Source organism: Osmerus eperlanus, chromosome 7 (genome assembly GCF_963692335.1).
Source record: "Osmerus eperlanus chromosome 7, fOsmEpe2.1, whole genome shotgun sequence".
NCBI classification, from domain to species: domain Eukaryota; kingdom Metazoa; phylum Chordata; class Actinopteri; order Osmeriformes; family Osmeridae; genus Osmerus; species Osmerus eperlanus.
In genome coordinates, this window is record NC_085024.1 from 16,824,788 (window position 1) to 16,845,651 (window position 20,864).

Here is a 20,864-nt window from a genome sequence, read left to right on the forward strand (position 1 = left end):
CTTCAGCTACAGGGCAAATTCATGAGTTAAGTCAGATCACAACTGCTGTTCACAATGTTCATCGGATGAATATTATATTTTTTTTATTTTTTTTATTTTTTATGTCCAGTATGTCCTAAAGAATTAATGAAACCTTTCCATATTTAAGGCTGATAAGATGCAATCCATGGCAGATCAATATAACTGGTTTTAAAACAGTTTTTGGTGTAAGTTCCATAGGGTTAAGATATACATTTGCTTTACATAACGTGACAGGATTCAGGGTGTTGAAATCAAATTCTTGATGTTGTTTGCCATTGAAGAATTAATGCGATTTTGCGAAAATTATTTTTAAAAAGACATGCTTGTTTACAAGCAACACCAGTTTACCTCACATTTTATATTAAAGACAAAGGCCCAAAACAGTTTGTAGCTGAACAGAATAGACAGATTATTTTTTATTCAATCACATTGTCATTTTATTTAGTCTATATGTAAATGTATATGTAGAAAAATATTTCCATTTACAAACTATCACTACTCAAATCAGAGTAAAACATTTTTACAAAACAAAGTATAGCTTTAGGCTAATATATTGCATAGTGCTAAATTTAAATAACCTGCCTCTCAAGAAAATAATGTTTCCAATTTCACATCAATAACTAACATCAGTTAATGCATTCAACAACATTGCATTGACAATTGATTAAATCAGAGGTTGTAGAGTCATTGGCCAATAGGCGGAGAAGGTCTTCCCTGATGTGGCCACAACAAACCTTTAAAAGCTTGTCCACTACTATACTGCCCATGTGTCATTGCTCTGTTCTGGGGATGTTGGTGTCACATCCGGGCACTGCCAAGAGGACTCTATGCCTGTAGATATAATGTTCAGGCTGTCAAGGACCTCCTGTGCAGTCTTCCCCACCATACCCTGCACATCGCAGACAAAGCGGTACACATAGCGTTTTCCTGCCGTCTTGTGGATGATGTTCTTGTGGTAGTAGTAGCGTAGACCACGACTCAACTTCTCGTAGTTCATCTTGGGCTTGTTCTTGCACTGGCCCCAACGTTTAGCCACCTGACCCAAGACAGATGAAAGGTGATTAATCATGGCGAATCAGAGATCAAATGACAAAATATTAAATGTCAACTTTTTTTAAGCTGCCAGATGATAAATAAGATCACCTCTGCTGGGTCAGACATCTTGAACTCCCAGCCGTCTCCAGTCCAGGAGATAAAGCTATGACAGGCAGAGTCGAGCAGAAGCTCCAAAAGGAACTGCCACAACAGGATAGGGCCAGATCCTGAAAAGAGGAAAAAATCCCATCTTTACTGTGAAGCATTTAAGATACATATAGAGGAGTTCAAACTTAAATATTTGATTGTTGAAAGATGTGGGTGCTTGTTTCATCTTGAATGATAATATAAGCCTGGAAAATTATCTGCTGTAACAAATAGCTCATTAGGTCCAAACAAACAACAATTAAACACTAAAAAGGAGCCAAACCATGCAAACATACAGGGAAGCGACTTTCTTACCTGGATAAGTTGACATGCCCACCATCTGTCCTTCTCTCGCTGGTCTTTGGGAGTGTGTACTTTTGCGTTTAGCCACACGAGGGCAGTACTGCTCTGGTGACTGGGATCCAGCTTTTGAAGCAGTTGGGTGTGGCATGGGGGCTGTGTAGCCAAGCGTAGGATATTCAGGCCAGAAAGAGGAAGATCTTTGTTCTTCCAAGTCATACAGCTCACCTAGGTTGTGACCATAACTCTGGACTACTTCACCTGTGCGGAGGGACAAAGAAAGTTTTAGATTTCACATGGTTAACACTCTGACATAGTCATTATTTAATATACATGGGCCTATTTGTGTAATTAGGATAACTGTTTTTTTTGTGTAAAAACATTACCAAGATGGTCTAGGCTGACAGTGCTAGTGATTCCTCTGTGGTTGGTGTCTTTACTCTGCAAGAAAGGGCTGCTGGCGTCATCTATGCCTGGGCTCAATTGTCCTTTCTGGGGCATTAGACTGTGGTAGGTCTGAGTGGAATGGTCCAAAGTCACCGCATCTTGAGAGAAAATAATTGGTATATTTTTCATCATTCGTCAGTATTTATTTGTAAGTTATTGATCATAATTCGTCATGTGATCCTTACTTAAATGTTAGAAATGTAAAATATTCACTCACCACGTGGGTTTGACGCCCAACAGCTTAATTCTGGGTATGAATCCAGGTTGAACAGTACAGAGTCATTGGTGTTTACTGAAAATCCCATGGGAGATGACTTAAATTAAACAGTAATTTTTACTGATTTTTACTTTTTTTTGTATAGTTATAATGATGTGCTGAAATATTTGTGTTTGTATTGCAATATATTGTTTATATATAAATATTGCAGGTTTACCTTTGATATCATGTAGGCATTTTTGTTTTTGTGGCTCTCGGTAGCTGTCCAGGTACTGCTGCTGCCCAGGTCCTTTACTGTCTAACAGAAAAGACAGGTCTTCACCATTGTAGTCTGAAGGTCACAAGTGTAAGAGAGGGAAGAGTTAGAGGCAGTGTGCATTGAGAAACAGCACAGAACAGGCTGGAGAAGAGGCCACAGAGAACAAAAACTAATGTTGTTTTAGTGAAACAGGGAAATGGATGGACAATTAGTTTAAATATATATATATATTTAGAAGACCATCTCAAGGAAACTATAGAATGAACACAATCTGTTTTCTGTCAGACTCAGCACAGAGTTAATTGAATGAAGGAAGAAAGAAAGGAAGAAGAGAGGAAGAAACTGAGCGGAAGAGGAGGAGGAAACACAAACGGAAGGAGTGTGACAGAGTAGTGATGAGAGGGTTCTAAATCTGTTGGAGGAGGAAATCTGGAGGAAAGGATTAGGGGGAAATGAAAGGGAGCAAAACTGGGAGTATCTTTAACCTGACCACCCTGTCTCTAAGCCTCCATTCAGAAATCATTCAGAAACAGTTGATGCACAAATACACGACCCAGCCCCATGATACAGACCCTGGTTTGGGCAAAAGGACCTAATGTCAAGGTCCCATTATTATATGGTCACCGGGGTGTTTGCAAACATTTCCTTTGTCCTTCAAGTGTTCAGAGCAACCGGATATATGGAATGGATGGTCTACAAGCCTTTGTAAGCCTTTTTTGCTCAAACTTACAGATGGTTGAACAGTTATGGTTTGTTTGAAGACTAATTCATGTTGATTAATACAGGAAAATCCAATTAAAACATGGCTTACCATATGCTGCAAAGTCAAAACCAGCAGGAACTTCTTGTGTTCTGAAGTCTGTGTAATGTCCAGCTTGGTACATCTCCATCTGGGAAAAGATGAGTGTAAACATTTAAGATACATGGATTTTCTTCTGAAAACTATACTTTCAATATTCATGTATATTTAATATGCTGTGATTTTATTTAAAATGTTAATTTTCTCTGTTCACACAATAGCCTACAATATATAGTCTATAATATATTATGTGTACTCTGCATAAACACAAAGCATAGGCTACACTTCAGACAATGTCCTACCTTTATAGAATCTTTGTCTAAGTCTCTCTCGATAGTTTTATGGATGTTATCCCAGTACATATTCCTCGTAAACTACTGTTTCTACTTATAGTTTAAAGGTATCCTGAATTGTGTTGTCTTTCATCCCGATCTAGGCCCCTTATATAAAGCGTTGGAGCATGAAAGGGGCGTGTTCGTTCCAGAACGCAAAGGAATGCGTCCTCTTGATTCGTGACCACTGCTTCCAGTTGAACTGGGCGTGTTGTCAGACAAGTCTCAAACACAAATTTGACAGCTTCGTGCCGTATCCATTCATAAGAATCCAGTAATTATAATGAGGTGACATTTAAGCGTTCAATTCCTCATTGATTTCGGAAATTCTGTTAAAAGGTTTATAATAAAGCAGTTTATTATGACACGAATAGATATCTTGGTCCAAAATAATTTAATTAAATGCAGTGTTGCATAACTTCAGACAGCTATATGCCTATTTCTCACCATGTGAATAAGCACCCATTCGTAAAATATTTTGTTTGGTGAGTAAAGGCTTAAAAAAAATCAGAACAAGTCGATTTTAATGAGGTTGGAGGCCGTAAACATATCTTTAGAAGCCATTTGGCAGAACAATAGCCCGTAAAACGACTTGCTGAAGAACCCTGAAATCCTGGCGTGAGTGGCCTGAGTAGATAAGACGGTGCAAGGGCCTTAAACAAACAGCCTTGCCATTTTCCCCGGACAGAGAGAAAAAAATAAGCCACATCTGGAAAAGTGAGCTACAGAATCGTGCACCATGTGAAGACACGAGTCGTGATTACAATCTGTCTCCCGACAAGGACACATCAGGGATTGAATTACACGACTTGGTCTGTTGGTCTAAGGCAAAACCAACTGATTAACAATAATATCTAATTGCTTTTAGATAGGCTATCAGGATCGAAATTACTGCAATAATGTATGTATGCCAACTAGCCTTCAATGTTTAACTAAATAGAATATAGCCTACTTATAATAATAATATATTACAGAATACAAATTAAATGATAGGTTAGCCTACTAACAATACCAACCAAATTAGCCTAATAAAGCAATATACCAGACCTGATGCAACAGATAGCTTACTTTCAATAGCCTATAACAGCCTGTGCAATCCAGAGTCTCCAAGCCAAGACATCGTTTCCAGAGACACTAAGGCCATATGTAGGCTATGATGAAAGGTGTGTATTTGAAAGCACCTTTGTTCAACGCCGTACAGCTCATGAATAAGGCTCTAAAACTATGAGGGGCCATTTAGGAAATATTTCAGACTGTTCTTTCACACATATAAAACACATAGGCCTACACTTTCACACGTGAAACGCTGCATTAACGGGCTACTGAAAACTCACATATACACATAATAGCTCGCATATATATGAAACGCATTCACACACGCTTAGCCTACTTATAAAATGTTCGTACATATAAACATAAAACGGGCGCATATGAAATGCTCATACAGGTGGAACGGACTCAGGCCTACAGGCTGCATGCAAATGCAAAATTAAATGTTGTTGTCTAGGTTACATTCCCTATACGTTGTGTAGCCTAAGCCCTATGGGCTACATTGATCTACATTGATCATCATGTAGGCTACCCAATGTCCAGGGGCTCTCCAAGGTGCTGATATAGTGATCGACCCATCACTATATAGCTTGCCTACGCGTGGATTTGAAAAGTGTGATTTGACGTTAAATCTCAATAAAGTGGATAGCAGGTTAGTCTACTTCTGTTCCAAGCTATTGAAACCTAAATATAGCTTATTTACCAATGTTTCCTTTTTTTATAACATAAACTTAGGGTAGGCTATGTAGCTAAACGTTTGGCATTTATGCACATGTATAAGGGTTTATCATTTAGTTGAATGTGTAAATCGAATGATTCCATTACAAAGCTATTTTGAATCCTGATTTGAAACAAATAAGTTTCAGTTGGATTGATTTAAATCGCTTAGGCAATAGGCTACAAGGAAGTTTGACATAGGTCCTAAGGCCTACACATAGCAAGGCATCAAAAAAGGTTCCTTTTTTAGATGGGCTATAGCCTACAGTCAAATGAAGAATTGCTGAACATTTGGTCAAAGGTTTGAAAATTTGAAAATAGGCCAAAGCAGTCCTAAAAACGCAAGGCCTGCAAAAAGTAGCTTATCCAAAGTGTGGTGGTGGATACATGATTTGGGCGTCTTTACTTCCAAAGGCCCTGGGTGAGTTGTAGGTTATAGGCTACATGGCAGGATGTCGGCTACGCCATAAATTACCCCGAGATTGTTGGTCAGAACTTGTCTACCTCTGGTAGGAGGTTAAAACTGTGATTTTGTGTTGTTATATTATTGTTGATATATAATAGCTGATATATGATACCGCCTATACATCCATAGGGGCCTATACACACCATGACAAGCTGTCAACCCGACGAGTGGTATGAGTTTTTCTTTAATATGGCCTATGGGCCTAAGTAATTCCTATAAGCAGTCTGATGTGCAATAGGCTAGCTTACATATTGCTTACAATATATAAAAGACGATGCTTTGACAAAAACGTTTAGACAATTTGCTTCTAACGTACATCCCACGATAAGACCATAATCAACATAGCCTAAACCCCCCAAAAATAGTATTTAGTTGGTCGAAATATCCAATTGTATTCACCCTCTGGCAATTCTTGTAATAGCCTTGTATTGTGTTTATTAAGATGTGGCCCCTAGCACTGTTATCTACCCTATAAACACAAACAAATTAACCTAAACACTTATTCCAATCTTTTTGCAACATGGGACAACTGCTAGGATACATGTAGCCTAGATGGAGTTAACATTAGGGTGGACGAAATCTGCTGGGGAATCTGAGGATAACCCCCCGAAAACTTTTTACGTTTAGTTATGAATATAATTACATTTTTTATGATAATTTCGGACAGCGTGCGTGGTTGCCTGTCGTAGCGTAGCACATTTATATTTTATTTATATTTTTAGGGGGGGGGGGGTGTCCCCCCCAATATATATTATGATTACAGCCCTGGATGCCATAATGTCGTATAGTAATGTAGTAATGTATAGCCTAATGCTTACGGTGTAGCCTACGCACAAATTAATAAGTATAGTTTAGATGATCAGCAAAACTGGGCTATGGGCTAATGTTATCCAACAGGTCTAGGCTATAGCCTACGGTCTCATGAAAATATAGCCTACGGTCTCATGAAAATATAGCCTATGCCATAGGCTTACATTTTACATTTCTGGAAAGTTTTATCGATAGTAACACTTATGACTAGTTTCAGTATAGGTTAGGCTGTAGTTTAGTGTATTTAGACTTTAGACTACTCCAGAATTTGATTACTTGACTGTAGCCTATTCAGAAAAATCTGTTAACTTGTCAAAATGTGGATCGAAAATTTGCCTATTCAGCTCTCATTTTCAGAAACACATTAGTATAGTTTAACACACTATAGTTTAAAGTAGGTTTGTCATCTTATGTAATCTGGGCCCTATTAGCAGAAAAAGCTACTTAATGTCATTGGAACTGAGAAGGGTTTAGTTAAAACCACACCAGCAGGGACCCAGTCTCAATGCGTTGTTAGAATGACTTCACTTCCCAATTTAGAGACAGAGAAAAAAAAAATTGCCATCCGGTTATCGTCTTTGCGAAATTTGTCGATGCAATGGTTTGCACCATAGAGTTAATGCGCCGGTGGAAGGATTGATGCGACTCAGTGAGGTTATCAAGGCTATTAAGTAATAATATCAAAAGGACTAAATGAGAAATAAGGACTAAGATACTCTTGCAATGGACTGTACAATAAAGGTAGGGTTATTACTTCTGTCTTTTTTCAATGTCGACTCTCCTCTGAAAAAGATTGCTGCAGCCACTCACTAAGTCGGTTAGCAGGTCTCTGTGAGAGAGACAAGGCGGTGATGCGAAGTCCCCACTCTTTCCTTCTCGTACAAAATTTCCTCTTCCTTCCCGTTCGTGGTTGTATGTCGGCTCTTTAATAACACAAGTAACCACCACATCTTTACGCAGAATAAAAACTATTCGTGCCCAGTGTGCGTGCGCCGGGATATCTAAAACAAATGCTATTTAAAGATTTTTTTACATTTAAGTAGGATTCAAACTGTTTTTGAGTATACATAGGCCTATGTAAAATCGTGCTCAAATAGTTAATGTTATGCCTTTAACAGCAAGACATTCATTTGCAAATAAATCATCTGGCCTCATAATTACCCGAAAAGGTGTGCGCAACGCAGGTGTTTCTGGCGCCATGAAACTTCGGATACAAAATCACATTACAAAGAGCTGGTGGAATTATACTGAGATGACTGGTAGGTGTATTTTGTGTGTATCTTTTGATTTTTTAAATAATCATGACCACTCCTAAATGAAAGTAATTAGGCCTATTGACCATAGATTTGAACAACTACATTGAGCAACAGTTAAGGCCTGAAGTTTTGTCATCGAATGACAAACGGATGCCTTAAGTCGCGTATGTCATATAAATAAACCTTCAGCCTATCAAGGAAACAAATAGCCTAACTTGTTTATTTTTTACTGAAAGCTTATCGTATATGAACCTTTCATTATTAACTATTCATATAGGCTAGACTAACCCCCTAACAGCTACTTTTACTTTATCCAATTACGAAAAAAATATATCGGTTAGGCTATTTAATGAGCTTATACTTTAGGCTTAGGCTTTTTGCACTAGATTGTGTAGAGAACAAGTTGTGTAGTTAATTTCTATATGATTAATCGTGTATAGGCCCAATCACGACAGTAATATTTTAACATTTAAAAAAAATGGGGTCTAAAGAATCAGTAAGCTATAGTATGTGGCTTATGAATCTTATAAGCAAAATCCGTCAACATTGCAGAACGAATAACCGCGCGGTTGCAATCAAGGTTAAAATAAAATGTAATTTTCCATCATTTGGATGGATTATCTCTCTAGGAAAAACTGGAATGCTTCCTTTGCAGTTTCAATACTCCCCGAAGAGTTGAGGCAGGCCTAATTCAACCTTGTTAATACCCACATTTTTGTGAAATTGTTAAACAGCAGCAGGATACTGACTATTTAAAATAGTCGCTCACAAACGTAAATAATGTAGGCCTTATAACTGATTGATTAAATTTCAGGCTATTGGTTTTATCCAAGTGAAGTCAGTTGTTTAGGTTATTTAACTGGAGAGCTTGTCAGGTGTCGTTATCTGAACTCAACAGGCTTCCTGTTTCAAACCACATACTTTCCGCACACATATCCGTTCCCTTAACTTGAGCTGAAAGGTACTAAAATACTTTGAAAAACATCTAACAGTATGTAACGAGGTAATGCATTGTTTTACATGTGAGTAGATACCTTGTGATTTCAACCAATTTGACAAACTTTCTTGAACCCCGAAAGTCTGGCAAGAAAACATTGTAAATTGTATTGTTTGCCGCCCTAGAAGGCCATGATGTCGCCATAGAGAAACTGTTGCGAAAACCACATCGTGTTCTGCAGTTCAAGCCGCATCTGCTCAGGCCTTTGCAAAATCAGCTTCGTTGAATTCCTGTTTCTGCTTTCATTGTCTCTGTGTCTGATGTGTGTTACTGATGGTGTTGGTCCATGTTTTGGATTTTTTTGTTAATGTATCCCCATGCTTCTCATCTTACATGCTAATGTTGTAATTTTAGCAGTAGGCCTATTTAGTCATATAGGCTTGATCAATTTACTTGCATAACTGACTAAAGTCTTACATGTGTAAAATCGAACTGATCTTATCTACGTGTAGATATGGACAGTATACAGCTGCCACACACAACATCTACATTAATAAACCAAATGTTTAGAACAAAAGCATGTAATTTAATGAGCCTATGAAACGCAGTTGGTATAACAGTCAAGAATGTCAAGAATCAGGAAAAAGACAATACAGCCCAACCCTGTATACAGTACACTGAGGTTACAATTTTGTTTTGAAATACATGGTGTTTTCACACAAGTGTTTCATGAAAGAAAATAGGTTGCCTGGTTAGTTCACTTGGAAGATAAAAATAAATAATTTTTGGTTACTGTTTTGTTTAAACTGTGTGATAACCACCCTTATCATTAGACAATTATTTGATTTGGGAATAGCCAATAAATGTTTGGAGCATAAGATAACATTTATGGTCTGCCCAAGTTATTCCTTTGCATTGTAATTATATACAAAAATGTCCAACATGTACAACACAGTAATGCTTTCATAACTTGTGAATAAGTACAGACAGTTGTCTTTTGGTATATGTGAAGAAACCAACATTTAGTTATTTATATATGCAGGCAAATAGTTGATTTGTCTCCTCGGCAACACAGTCTGCTATACGAAACTCATTGAACAGGAAGTCAGTTGTGGCATTGGCGGTCAGGCCACACTGGGTATATTTGTGTCAGTTTGCAAATGAGAAAGAGAGAGAAGAAACACACAAAGAAACGTACAGAAAGGAGAGGGAAAAAAGCAGGACAGTGATCTTGTGGCAAGATCACCATCTTAACTGACACAGTTAAGACTGAAAAATGAGCAATAATATTATTAAAAGTAGGTTTAGGTCAAATGTAATGAATTTAGAGGAATCACATGAGCCTTTGCTGCCTAGACTCCTGCCCTCCTCTCAGCCCATTGTTTCACTTCTCCACAAAGTGAGGTCAACTCTAAACCCTTACAGAGTGAGAACAATAAACGGAGGTGAGAGACCAAAAAATTCAATAATGAGACAAAAGAAGGAGATTTAAGTGAAATGACAGGAATAGAGCGAATCCATTGAAAATAAAAGTGTAGAGGCCTAATGTGAACTAAGCATCATCTCATCTGTGATATCATGTTAGTTCTGCTTTGTAGGCTAAATACCGTAAGCCTACATGTACTACATCTACATATAGCATAATAAATAAAGTACTGCCATTTAAACTAATGTTGCTATAACTAACAACCCTCAAAATGTGCATCACCACTAGTCTGCCATTGGAGGAAATGCCATGCAGATGCATTTTACAATGCTCAGGTAACACTTTAGTTAGAATAACACAATCTAACTGTAGGTTTAGAATTTTGATCAACGCTGTATTCTTGTCTCTGCTCAGTGCCCACCGCCCTTCAACTCTGGATTGTTTTGCAGCTTTAAAATGACCCACATTTGTAATTTGTGCCCCCCCTCTGTTTCCTATCCCTTGTCCTGTGTCAAAAGGTTTCTTTGCACATGGGGGCCAGGTTTCCTGTGGGGCTACTGAAAAAGCACAGCACTGACGTACTAGCCACAAAGACAATGCAAAAATCCTCAAACACACAATTAGGCACACTTAAAGACACACACACAAACATACATGGACTGAACATCCATACTCTTTACTTCTTCTATAGAGCACCCACATAGACCCACACTTGTACACTGGGGTGAGTGCCATCAAAAGTTGGTATGGAGTCTGGTGCCTTTGTTCAACGACAAACACAGGAAGCAGCACAAATAATCTCTTTACTTTTGATCAGACTTCACCAGCTTCTTAATCTAGAACTATTAAATATCACTGTACAGAGTATGTCATCTGTCCAAGTGCTGCAAACCGTTTCTTAATATTTCTATCTTACCATACAATAAATGTATCACTATTTACCATTATTAAGTTCTGTAACGCATCAAATAAACCCTACTGTGACATTTCAATATTTAATGCGTGACATCTTATGCTACTGTATACAATGTACAACTTTCTCCTGATAGGAAGCCCTATCTGTGGTGAGCGAGGACCAATCAATCTTTGAGGCATCCTTTCCCAGCACCCCCAGCATGCACATGAAGGGGGAGGTAACATCGTCCAGCGGCTTCAGCCAGGCCGAGCACAGCCCCGATCCCACTGAACCACAGTGGGTGGGTCCGGGACCACAGAACCCTGGGAGGAGAAGTGAACCGGTTAATGGTACCAGGTGAGTGTGTATGTGTTGGGTGGGTCAAAGCCCAAATATTATATTGTACTGGAAAAATTTATAGATTAATTGCCTTTTCAGGCAACATGTAGAGGACAGTCAAATGAGAGCTGTTGACATCTGACTGGTCCACAATCTCACCCACGTATCTTCCTCTGTCTCTCTAGTTGTGAGTCCCCTGTGGACTGTAGTGTGACCAAACGCTCCAGACACATGAGCAGTAATGAAGGGAGCGAACTGGCTTATCATCCCTCTTACACAGAGCCACGCACAAGCCCTCAAATTGCTAGCCCTCCAAACAGTGCCACAGAAGAGAAGAGGGTCATTGTGCCCGCAGGTGAGATTCCTTGTGGACCTTTGATGTATTCTTCAACATAATGTGATCTAATAGTTTTAATACACCTCAGCATAAGTCAGAACACTGAATAATTCAGATGCAAAAATGAAGGTTAAATTCTATCTGTTTTGTCAACAGCTAGAGAAAGATGAGATGAAAGGAGTGGTCAACCTCTGTTGTCTATTTTTAACTGTTGTGGAGGAAGTGGTAAATTAGATGTGGACAGATTATTCGGAGATGGAAATAACATAATATATGTTAAAACATATGGTTTAAAAAAACTGTGCCCTAATAAAATACACATTAATGGATGTTAGCATTATTGTTAATGCATTAACTAACTTTGCACAAAACTGGAATTGGAAACGTAAATTACTAGAGACCCTGATGCTGAATAAAACTAAGCATGACTCATGTAAGTAATTTGGAAATAATCAAAGAACAAAATACATTTTGTGATGTGTTCATGAGATTTATTTCCTGTTTCATCACTCAATAACGATTAGGGCCTTGGCCTAATATACTCAGAATCCAAAGAATTAATTAAATTAATTAATTGTCATTATATTTCTGCAAATATGGCCTACATTAATCTGTTAGAATGAATTAGTTAGAGCAGATTGTGGTAAATTAGGACTTTTCTAGGGAGCAGGGGATCCACAGCTACCAACTACCACAGTGGAAGTACAATCCAAAGATTCTACTTTAATATGTTTGTAGCCCCCATGTTTGTAGTCTTTTTGAATGCAGGGATGGTGATTTGATATCTGTTGTTTTCTTTTGCTTAAGCAATAATAGTTCAATTGTATATGCTAAAGTGATGGGAAATTATAATGTATCTTAGTGGGGCTGTCTTTTGTGTATATGTGCAGTTGAAGAAAGTCTGTGGCTGCTATGTAACACTTCAAAAAAGTATTGCCAACTAGCCATGGTAGCATATTGATTAAAAAATCTGCTGTACAATATCAAGTGTGAAGTAAATATAGATATATTAACGTTCAACAAATTATGCAAATGTGCTCATTATTTAGAACAACAAGGCTCTAAAATGTCCACTGTGTTTTAGCTTTAGAGCACCATTTAGAAATAGTTTCCATAATACAAATTCAGATATCTCAGCTGTCTTAATCCTTTTCCAACTCCTTTTGGTCCCAGACCCTGAGGTGTGGTCTCAGGACCATGTGCGCCAGTGGCTGGACTGGGCCATAAAGGAGTATTGCCTTGAAGAGGTGGATGTCATGCTCTTCCACACGCTTGATGGAAAATCTCTCTGCAAAATGACCAAAGAGGACATGATGCGTCTCACGTCCGCCTACAACACAGACATCCTGCTCTCACACCTCAATTACCTCCGGCAGAGTAAGACACTGTTCTCTGGTTTATCTTAACTTGTTAGAATCACTCAAGTACATATATATAAAAACTGAAAAAGGATTTGTTGCAACTTTGATCCTAGTATCTCCCTTCCTTTAGGTAGTCCTACTTTTTCATATGCTACAACTCCCACCAACACACCACAACAGCCAAGACTACAGGTCAAAGCAGGTAACGGACCTCCATGAACTATATTTACTAATAACTAAGGACAACTTGTGCTAAATCCTTTGACTGCAAAAAACTGATGTTAACCTACTTAAAAAATGTAGTGAATTAATTGATGGTCATTGATGAAGTGACAATATGGCAGGAAGCACCTATTAAAATATTGCATTATTGTGGGGCATTAAATATATGCAATGCAGTAGATTGTTGAGATTACACAGTTTAAAGAGCTGTAGTGTTTTCTGCCTAAGCAGAACCCCGAGTTATTCTTTTGATGAGCACACAACTTAAAGCCAGTTTCAAACAGGACACAGCTGCACGAGTGCAGGAAATGGGGGTAAATGTCCTCTTTGGGACACAATTGGCAATCTTGTGGCAACAAAGGTAGCCCAGACAAACGGCGTCCTGGATCATCTTAAGCAGTCCTTTGTTTTTGAATCATTCAGTATTGGTCATCATTTACAGGCTTTCGTCCTTCCATGGACGGCCTGTCCTCTTCAAAGTCCTCTCTGACTGGTCAGGTCTCATCTTTGTTTGTTTTTTGAGCAGAGAACAACTTTGAGGAGATAAACAGGAGGAACAGCTGGCCATCCAATGCCATAACGGCTGTACCAAAGGGTATGATGATAAACACGATACACTTGCGAAACCACAGTACTGTTCAAAACCAATACTTCATCTCATGTTGTTCTGACAACAGTTTTTGACTGATTTCATAAGTGTGTAAAAACAGAGGGTGATTTGTCCAGTACAATAAGAAACAGACATAGGACATTTGTCCTTACAAATATTCCTCTCTCTTTTGAATTAGCTACTCATATGGAACACCAACACAGCGCCAGGGTCACAGAACCTCCCCAAAGAGTTGTGCAACAAGGTTTGTGTAACAATTTCAATGTCCCCTTCAACCTACAGTATTTGAGAATGAATTGTAATGCAATTAAAATTACAATGAGGATTTAACTTTAATCTGAAATGACTTGTTACAACACTGTCACTTCACATTTCACATTTCATTTTCGTGCAGACCCTTACCAAGCATTAGGCCCCATCAGTAGTCGTCTAGCCAACCCAGGTGAGAACATGTACCACAGCTTAACAAAAAATACCAGTAAAGTCAGAAAAAATGTGTTCTTTCCACTGTTTGCTTTGGTGACAACATGAGGGAGCACACAATCCATATCAGGACTTTGAGGACCAAAAATATTCTGTAACAAATGAATAGTCCTCAAATTCACTTTTAAATTTACATTCACATAATTAGTTACATCCAAAAACATTCCCTGAACACTTTGAGCTGTGTCCAGCTAAACATCAGTATGACCCTTTGCCCCACTGTCTCCTAACAGAAGGCCAATCCCTCGAACCCAAGATCCGAACAGCTAAACACAGTTCTTTAAGGCTGCCTGACCCAAGCACTCACAGGCCTGTGGGTAGGTTCCTGGCCTGTCTTACCCTCACCATGGCACACAGTGAAAAAGTCACATTTGCACAGAAAAAAAACCTAGGCTTCAAACATAAATTGAAACTTAAGTGCGACTTTCATCACTAGTTTGAGTTGTCTTTTGAGCCTTTGGGCCATAGGGCAGTCCTTATCTATATGACAGTCATGTCAGGAGTATGGAAAGTTTGACAATTTGTGTATTCCCCACAGTGCTTTATGTGTGTAGACACCATTATACACAGCACCTTCACCAGTTCTTTTTTCTGTTTCCCTTCCCAGGCTCTGGTCAGATCCAGCTGTGGCAGTTCCTGCTGGAGTTACTGTCAGACAGCAATAACTCTTCCATCATCACATGGGAGGGAACCAATGGTGAGTTCAAGATGACTGACCCGGACGAGGTTGCCAAGCGTTGGGGTGAGCGCAAGAGCAAGCCCAATATGAACTACGACAAGCTGAGTCGCGCACTGCGCTACTACTATGACAAAAACATAATGACTAAAGTGCACGGAAAGCGTTATGCATACAAGTTCGACTTCCAGGGCATATCACAGGCACACCAGAGCCATGCTGGGGAGGGCACCATCATCAAATACCAGGCAGAGCCTTATGTGCAGTCCTACCACAACCACCAGCCTAAAATGAACTTCATGAGTGGGCATGCCGCACCTATGCCTGTGTCATCTGGGAACTTTTTTGGGACTCCATCAACATACTGGAACTCAACCAATGGCCCCATATATCAGGGCACAGCCATGCCCCGACACCCAGGGACTCATTCCCACCTAAGCTCATTCTACTAAGGACTGTTCAGGTATCTTTTCCACTGGTCTTGTTTTGTAGCACTCAAAGCATCGCCAGAAACGGGGAGAAACTGATCTTGTGCATGTAGCTTTCAGGAAACTTAAGTTTGGTTAAGTTGAAGTTTCCATTGCTGAAAAAGTCATATAAGAATCCATCCATATACTGCTTGTTGGAATGCTCTCTGACATGATCAATGGAAAGGACAACTATAAGCTTCTGCTGATTTTTAAATGAAAGGATTAGCAGTGTAAAGATTTCAAGAACATGTACTTAATATTAATCAAACATGGACTGAAAGCTGTGACTCACTTGTCCAGTAACCACATTCTTTTATTAAACTGTAAGAGTGTAATATCAATCCAAAAAGTTGTAAGTTACCAGTCATCACTTGAGATGTCTTGAAGTAGCAAAATGTTCTGTTCAATACTTTTGAAAGGATTTATTTTAATTATCGTATTAATTGACTTAAAACCTTTAATGTACAGAATGTTTCATAAGATTGTAGCAATAGGACTATTAACCCATATACTGTAATGGCAATAAAAAAACATTGATATTGGAATTTGGCACAAAATGAACTAATTTAGCAATTGATACCAAGCAATTGATCCTAAGTACAATGTAAGTTTATGCTTCAATGTATTAATTTTTGCAATCTTCACACAGTCACTACAGTGCGAAAAGGATGAGTGAGAGGACAGAGGCCATCCAGTAGGGGGCAGAGGTGGTTCCAGCACCATTACATAGGTTGGTGTCACAGCATTCATTGGTGAAGGTGAAATTCAGGCCCATGGCAAACTTCTCACCGGTCAGACCACACAGTGAGGATATAACACAGCTCTTCTCATACAGGGTTACACTGAAGTCCCCTGAAAAATAAATGGAAATGCAAACCCAGATATATTTTTGGAACTAAAACATTTTTACAACAAAACATATTTTGACAGATCTCAACAGAAATACATTGGTTCATATCACCAGAACATTATCATATAATGATTTTATTTAGTAATACATTGCTCAGTTTTTTTTGGCCAGCTCTCACCTCGCTGCCCCACGGCTCTGCTAGACAGACACAGTTGATCGATGGGGCACTTAGTTGGGTACCTGATACAGTCCAGTGGAGAAATGGCAGGGAACACGCAGGTGTAACAGAACAGGGTAACTGAAATTTGGATAATAAAGATTTGACATGTAGTTCTAGCATTACTATAGTGTATTTTGTCTCATCCAGATCAGCAAAACATCAGCAAGATAAGGATTTGTGACCTACTATGTATAATATCTAACATCTACCTTATTATCTAATAATACAAAGGTCAATATGAAAAGGACGCCTGGGAAGAAGCTAAAACCACAACCCATAATCTAGAGGAACCGGAGATAAATTAATTCACAGCACAAATTACTTAAAATCTTTCTTGTATTTCACTTACCCACAGATGGAAGCAAAGACAGGAAAAGTAGGAAACTGAGAAGCTGCGACATGTTATGATTTCACTGCACACAAAAAGTAAAAATATCTTTATCCCCTTTGCACACTTAAGGCTTCTCTACCTACCTACCTTCTTTAGAACAGAAAAATGCTTTCCCAGTTATCTTTTCAGTGGTGTCCTGGTCTACCTGGGAGTTCACTCTTCTTATACAACAGCTGCAGAGATCTGAAGATAGACTCCCACCATATTCTCTTGATTACGGTATCTCCCCACCCTAACACGTCTGATTAAATTAGGACATTAGCCGCCAAATGATAAGAGTTAAGTCATTAATCTGTTGTGGCTACGTCTGAGGATTATGCTGGTGTAAGTGCTATGGAAAACAGATGGAATAATTTACTTGAATTTATCTTTATCTGTCTTTAACGTAGTACTGTAGTTTCTGGTTTTGCCTACATGTGTGTCCATGTACAGGTTGGTCCTGTTATGCTCCTCCACAGAAGAAGAGAGCCTTATTAAATTATCCCTTATTTCATAATGAAAGACGTGAAGTTCAGAGGGAGGACTATCAAGTGGCCTGCTGTCTTGTGACTTTAGCTTCTCAAAAGAAAAATGCAGAGTACTGAAATTGCACTACCTAGATGACCATATGCAGTATGATGAATCTTTTAAACCTATATTTAAATCAGTAAGTGTTGCTGATATATTAAAGAGGGACTCTTAAAAGTCACCTTGGATAAAAGTATCTCTAAAAAAAACATGTGGTAAATGTAGAGGTTTAGGAACTTAAGCAAACCACATTTTCTGATAGTCTCAACAAATAATATACACTCATTTAACAGCAATACTGTTTATTTCTAGAATGAATCCTACTGTGAGCACAGTAAAGGGGCAGGTGAGAACACATTTCTATTCCCTTTCTTGTCTTTTTCGAGATGACAACCAGCAAATCCATCTCCTGTGATAGTCAGAGCCCTATTAAAGTTGATTCTAATGTTCCAGAGACTCAAGATTAAATTAAAGTTCAAATTAAAGTAAATTATGAAAACAAACAAAACAATCTTTCTAGAAAATGCAATCAGCTAACTAGATTGGTTCCCTTTTCACTTGATACCATATCATGATTTTTTGTGCAGAAAACATACATTCGAATGCAAGTGTCTCAGTACAGGCCCTGTTGGAGGATTTTTGGAACAGCCCGCTGATCAACGAGCCGACGTCTCATCCTCACCACGGCTGAGTCCACTTGGGCTGCAGCCCTCTTGGCATTCAGGTTTTCTGTCAACTGCTGACAAGAGCCCTGCAGCTTTGCAAGTTCATTCTCAGATGACTGCAGGCACCGCCTCAGCACAGCACTGCCCTACAGATCACACAGATAAGGACTTAGTTTCCTGGAGCATGGTGTTGTGATAACCATGGCGCGTTCTCTAAAAACCACATTTGATTCATTATTAATTATCTGTGTTTATCTGTTTACGGAATGCCAATTGATACAGGCGTTAACAAGGGAAATACTTTACTGAAAGAAAATGAATGAATAGAGCCATTACAAATGCCAGCGCTTCATACTATAGAAGGTGTTCATGTGATTTTTTTGTTGTTGTTTTAATATATTAATCACCTGCAGGAGATGAGACGCCTCAAGTAACTGTGTACCATGGTGTCTGTGGTAAATCTGGACAATAGGCCTGTTGAGTTTCTCTCTGGACAGTAAATCTCCACTGTTCTTTGGGCCCTGGAGAACACATGGATAACATAGAAAGATGCGAATTAAATTGTTTGAAATGTCAATACAATGCCAATCCCTCAGTTTTATCATAATTCCCACTTCCATGCTGCATACCAGTGCTGCATTATGACTGTGGCTAATGCAGTTGAGCTTCCTCTGTTGACGGAAAATCGCCTGTCTGGTTGCTGCAGACATCACAAGGAGGTTTTGCTGTGCAAGAGAATAACATTAAACATAAAGCTGGAAACTGCAATGGATTTTAGAGAAGCTAAATGTAAGTTAGCTAAATGTCAGTTAGCTAAACTGTACCTTTAGGGTTATTGTCTCTGCAATTTTCTGCACAAGACAATCATTGACAGTACGATGTGCAGCCCTTTGTCTGGCGATGGTAGTAGTGACCATCTGTTTGATGTCCTCCCTCAGCTTCTGTGACTGTTGTACAGCCAGTAAGGAAGCCTTTAGGACCTGCATACAATCTGAGACAAGGAATCACATTTCGCTGATAATATTTAATGGTAATTTATTAAATTGCAAATAGGTAGTAGGCTAGCTTCTAATCAGTTGCTGTGTTTTCACGAATTTGCAAGGTACCCAACATTATAAAACGATCTGTACGGGATGAAGCACAATATACTGTGATAATACTTAAGCTTGTAATTGACACCGTACTTGGAGTGAATGGACCGGCAGGGTCAGGTTTGATGAGGGCTTGAGAAGGAGAGGCTCCTCTGGAGAGTGAGCCGCTGTGTGGAAGGAGCTCCAATACACGAGACCTTTCACTGGCACACTCCAACAGCTGCCTACTACTCTGCCCCAGGATCTACAGTAAAGATGAAGAACGGAAGACCAACCAATACTAAGGTTGACGAACATCACATTACATATTTTACAGTAAGCAAAGTGAATTGAATGTATCTACTATTGTAGACGATGAGACATTTTACATTTTGTTGATTTCCACTCTCAATAGGACATCTACCCAGTGAGCCTTGTTAAATGGATGCCCATGTCATCACCTGTAGCTGTGCCAATGTGTTTCTCAGTGTGCTTTCCAGCTCTCGTTTCAGCTCAGTCAGCTCCATTTTTTCACACTCCAGTAAGTGATCTGCACCATCTCTTTCCTATAAGAACAAAGCAGGTGTTTTGTCAAAACAACAGGAACATCGGAAAAGTGCTATTGGGATTAAAATCATAAAAGGTTATATGCATTTCAACAGCATAGCCCTACACATTTGTCAGTATCCTTTCTACTCACCAATTCAGTAGAAGCTGGTCTCATGGTCCTGCCTTCCACACTCCACTTGTTAACCTGCATGTCATGCTTCAGGCTCTGCAGCACTTTCTCTAGATTTCCTCTTTCTCTCTCCAGCTTTGTGGCCTCTTTGGACACCTTGCTTGTTTTTCTGCGTAACTGTGCCTCAACCTCCCTCACACCACGCATGTACTCAAATGCTAGGCCCACACTGACTTCTGCACACTGCTCTCGCAGGCTGGGAGGTGGGAACGGGGCCTCAAATGTTGTATGGCGGTACTACAGGGCAGATTGCTTGAATTAATCTCCCATAGATAAAAACATACTGATATTGTAGTTTCATAGAGGCTACTACTGTAGGCTATAAGGGGATAGCCAGTGCATCGTTTGTGTGATGTTAATTCTTACCATTCTTCCTGTGGTTTGTGGTCTTGTCCCATTGTTCCACACGGGATTCTCAGTATCGCTTTTTTCATTGTTAGAGGCTTTATCAACCGTGTCGGCATGCGTCTGAGAAAAAGTAACGACGTTACAACTCATAGGACGCGTAGGCCTACGGCTACCCCACCGTTCAGGATGGGTTTTCCGCACCAAGTCTTCTGCGGCCCGTATAGAGCGTACTGTGCTGTCCCGCCAGGACGGTGGTCCAATTGTTACAGAACCAAGAGCAATCGACTGAACAGGCATCTTGCACTAGGTTGAATCAAAATCTGATTTTACCGCTTCACCTTCCTCAAATGGTATTACTTCTTGCTTTTAGTAAACGCAACGCAGGTTATTTGACAAATTAAAGTTCAAACATAATTCCACATATCACCGCCGGGGGTTTACGACAAGTTTACATGTCGTTTC

At 39.2% G+C, this 20,864-nt stretch overlaps 3 protein-coding genes across 6 annotated transcripts; 1 reads left to right on the forward strand and 2 right to left on the reverse strand.

The window, feature by feature from the left end:
- Window positions 1-395: 395 nt before the first annotated feature.
- Window positions 396-3,658, reverse strand: etsrp (ETS1-related protein). Of its 2 annotated transcripts, none has more exons than XM_062465277.1 (8): window positions 3,528-3,658; window positions 3,238-3,316; window positions 2,385-2,465; window positions 2,168-2,242; window positions 1,890-2,048; window positions 1,519-1,764; window positions 1,165-1,283; window positions 396-1,057 (listed from the first exon to the last, which is right to left on the reverse strand). In XM_062465277.1, the coding sequence occupies exons 1-8, from the start codon at window positions 3,585-3,587 to the stop codon at window positions 776-778; spliced, it is 1,101 nt and encodes a 366-aa protein (XP_062321261.1). In that variant the 5' UTR covers window positions 3,588-3,658; the 3' UTR covers window positions 396-775. The 2 variants fall into 2 exon arrangements, with proteins under 2 accessions (XP_062321261.1, XP_062321259.1); XM_062465275.1 differs by having other exon boundaries at window positions 397-1,057; window positions 2,385-2,498.
- Window positions 3,659-7,182: 3,524 nt separating this feature from the next.
- fli1rs (Fli-1 proto-oncogene, ETS transcription factor-related sequence) lies at window positions 7,183-15,670 on the forward strand. Of its 3 annotated transcripts, none has more exons than XM_062465282.1 (10): window positions 7,183-7,341; window positions 11,269-11,471; window positions 11,639-11,808; window positions 12,964-13,167; window positions 13,282-13,353; window positions 13,900-13,968; window positions 14,162-14,227; window positions 14,378-14,425; window positions 14,700-14,783; window positions 15,074-15,670. In XM_062465282.1, exons 1-10 carry the CDS (start codon window positions 7,324-7,326, stop codon window positions 15,592-15,594), a joined length of 1,455 nt encoding a protein of 484 aa, XP_062321266.1. In that variant the 5' UTR covers window positions 7,183-7,323; the 3' UTR covers window positions 15,595-15,670. The 3 variants fall into 3 exon arrangements, with proteins under 3 accessions (XP_062321266.1, XP_062321267.1, XP_062321268.1); XM_062465284.1 differs by lacking the exon at window positions 7,183-7,341 and adding an exon at window positions 7,462-7,859; XM_062465283.1 differs by lacking the exon at window positions 14,700-14,783.
- Window positions 15,671-17,888: 2,218 nt separating this feature from the next.
- tektl1 (tektin like 1) lies at window positions 17,889-20,849 on the reverse strand. The gene is made up of 8 exons (XM_062465285.1): window positions 20,421-20,849; window positions 20,016-20,291; window positions 19,777-19,881; window positions 19,430-19,580; window positions 19,070-19,236; window positions 18,875-18,970; window positions 18,653-18,766; window positions 17,889-18,391 (listed from the first exon to the last, which is right to left on the reverse strand). The coding sequence occupies exons 1-8, from the start codon at window positions 20,697-20,699 to the stop codon at window positions 18,194-18,196; spliced, it is 1,386 nt and encodes a 461-aa protein (XP_062321269.1). The 5' UTR covers window positions 20,700-20,849; the 3' UTR covers window positions 17,889-18,193.
- Window positions 20,850-20,864: the final 15 nt, after the last annotated feature.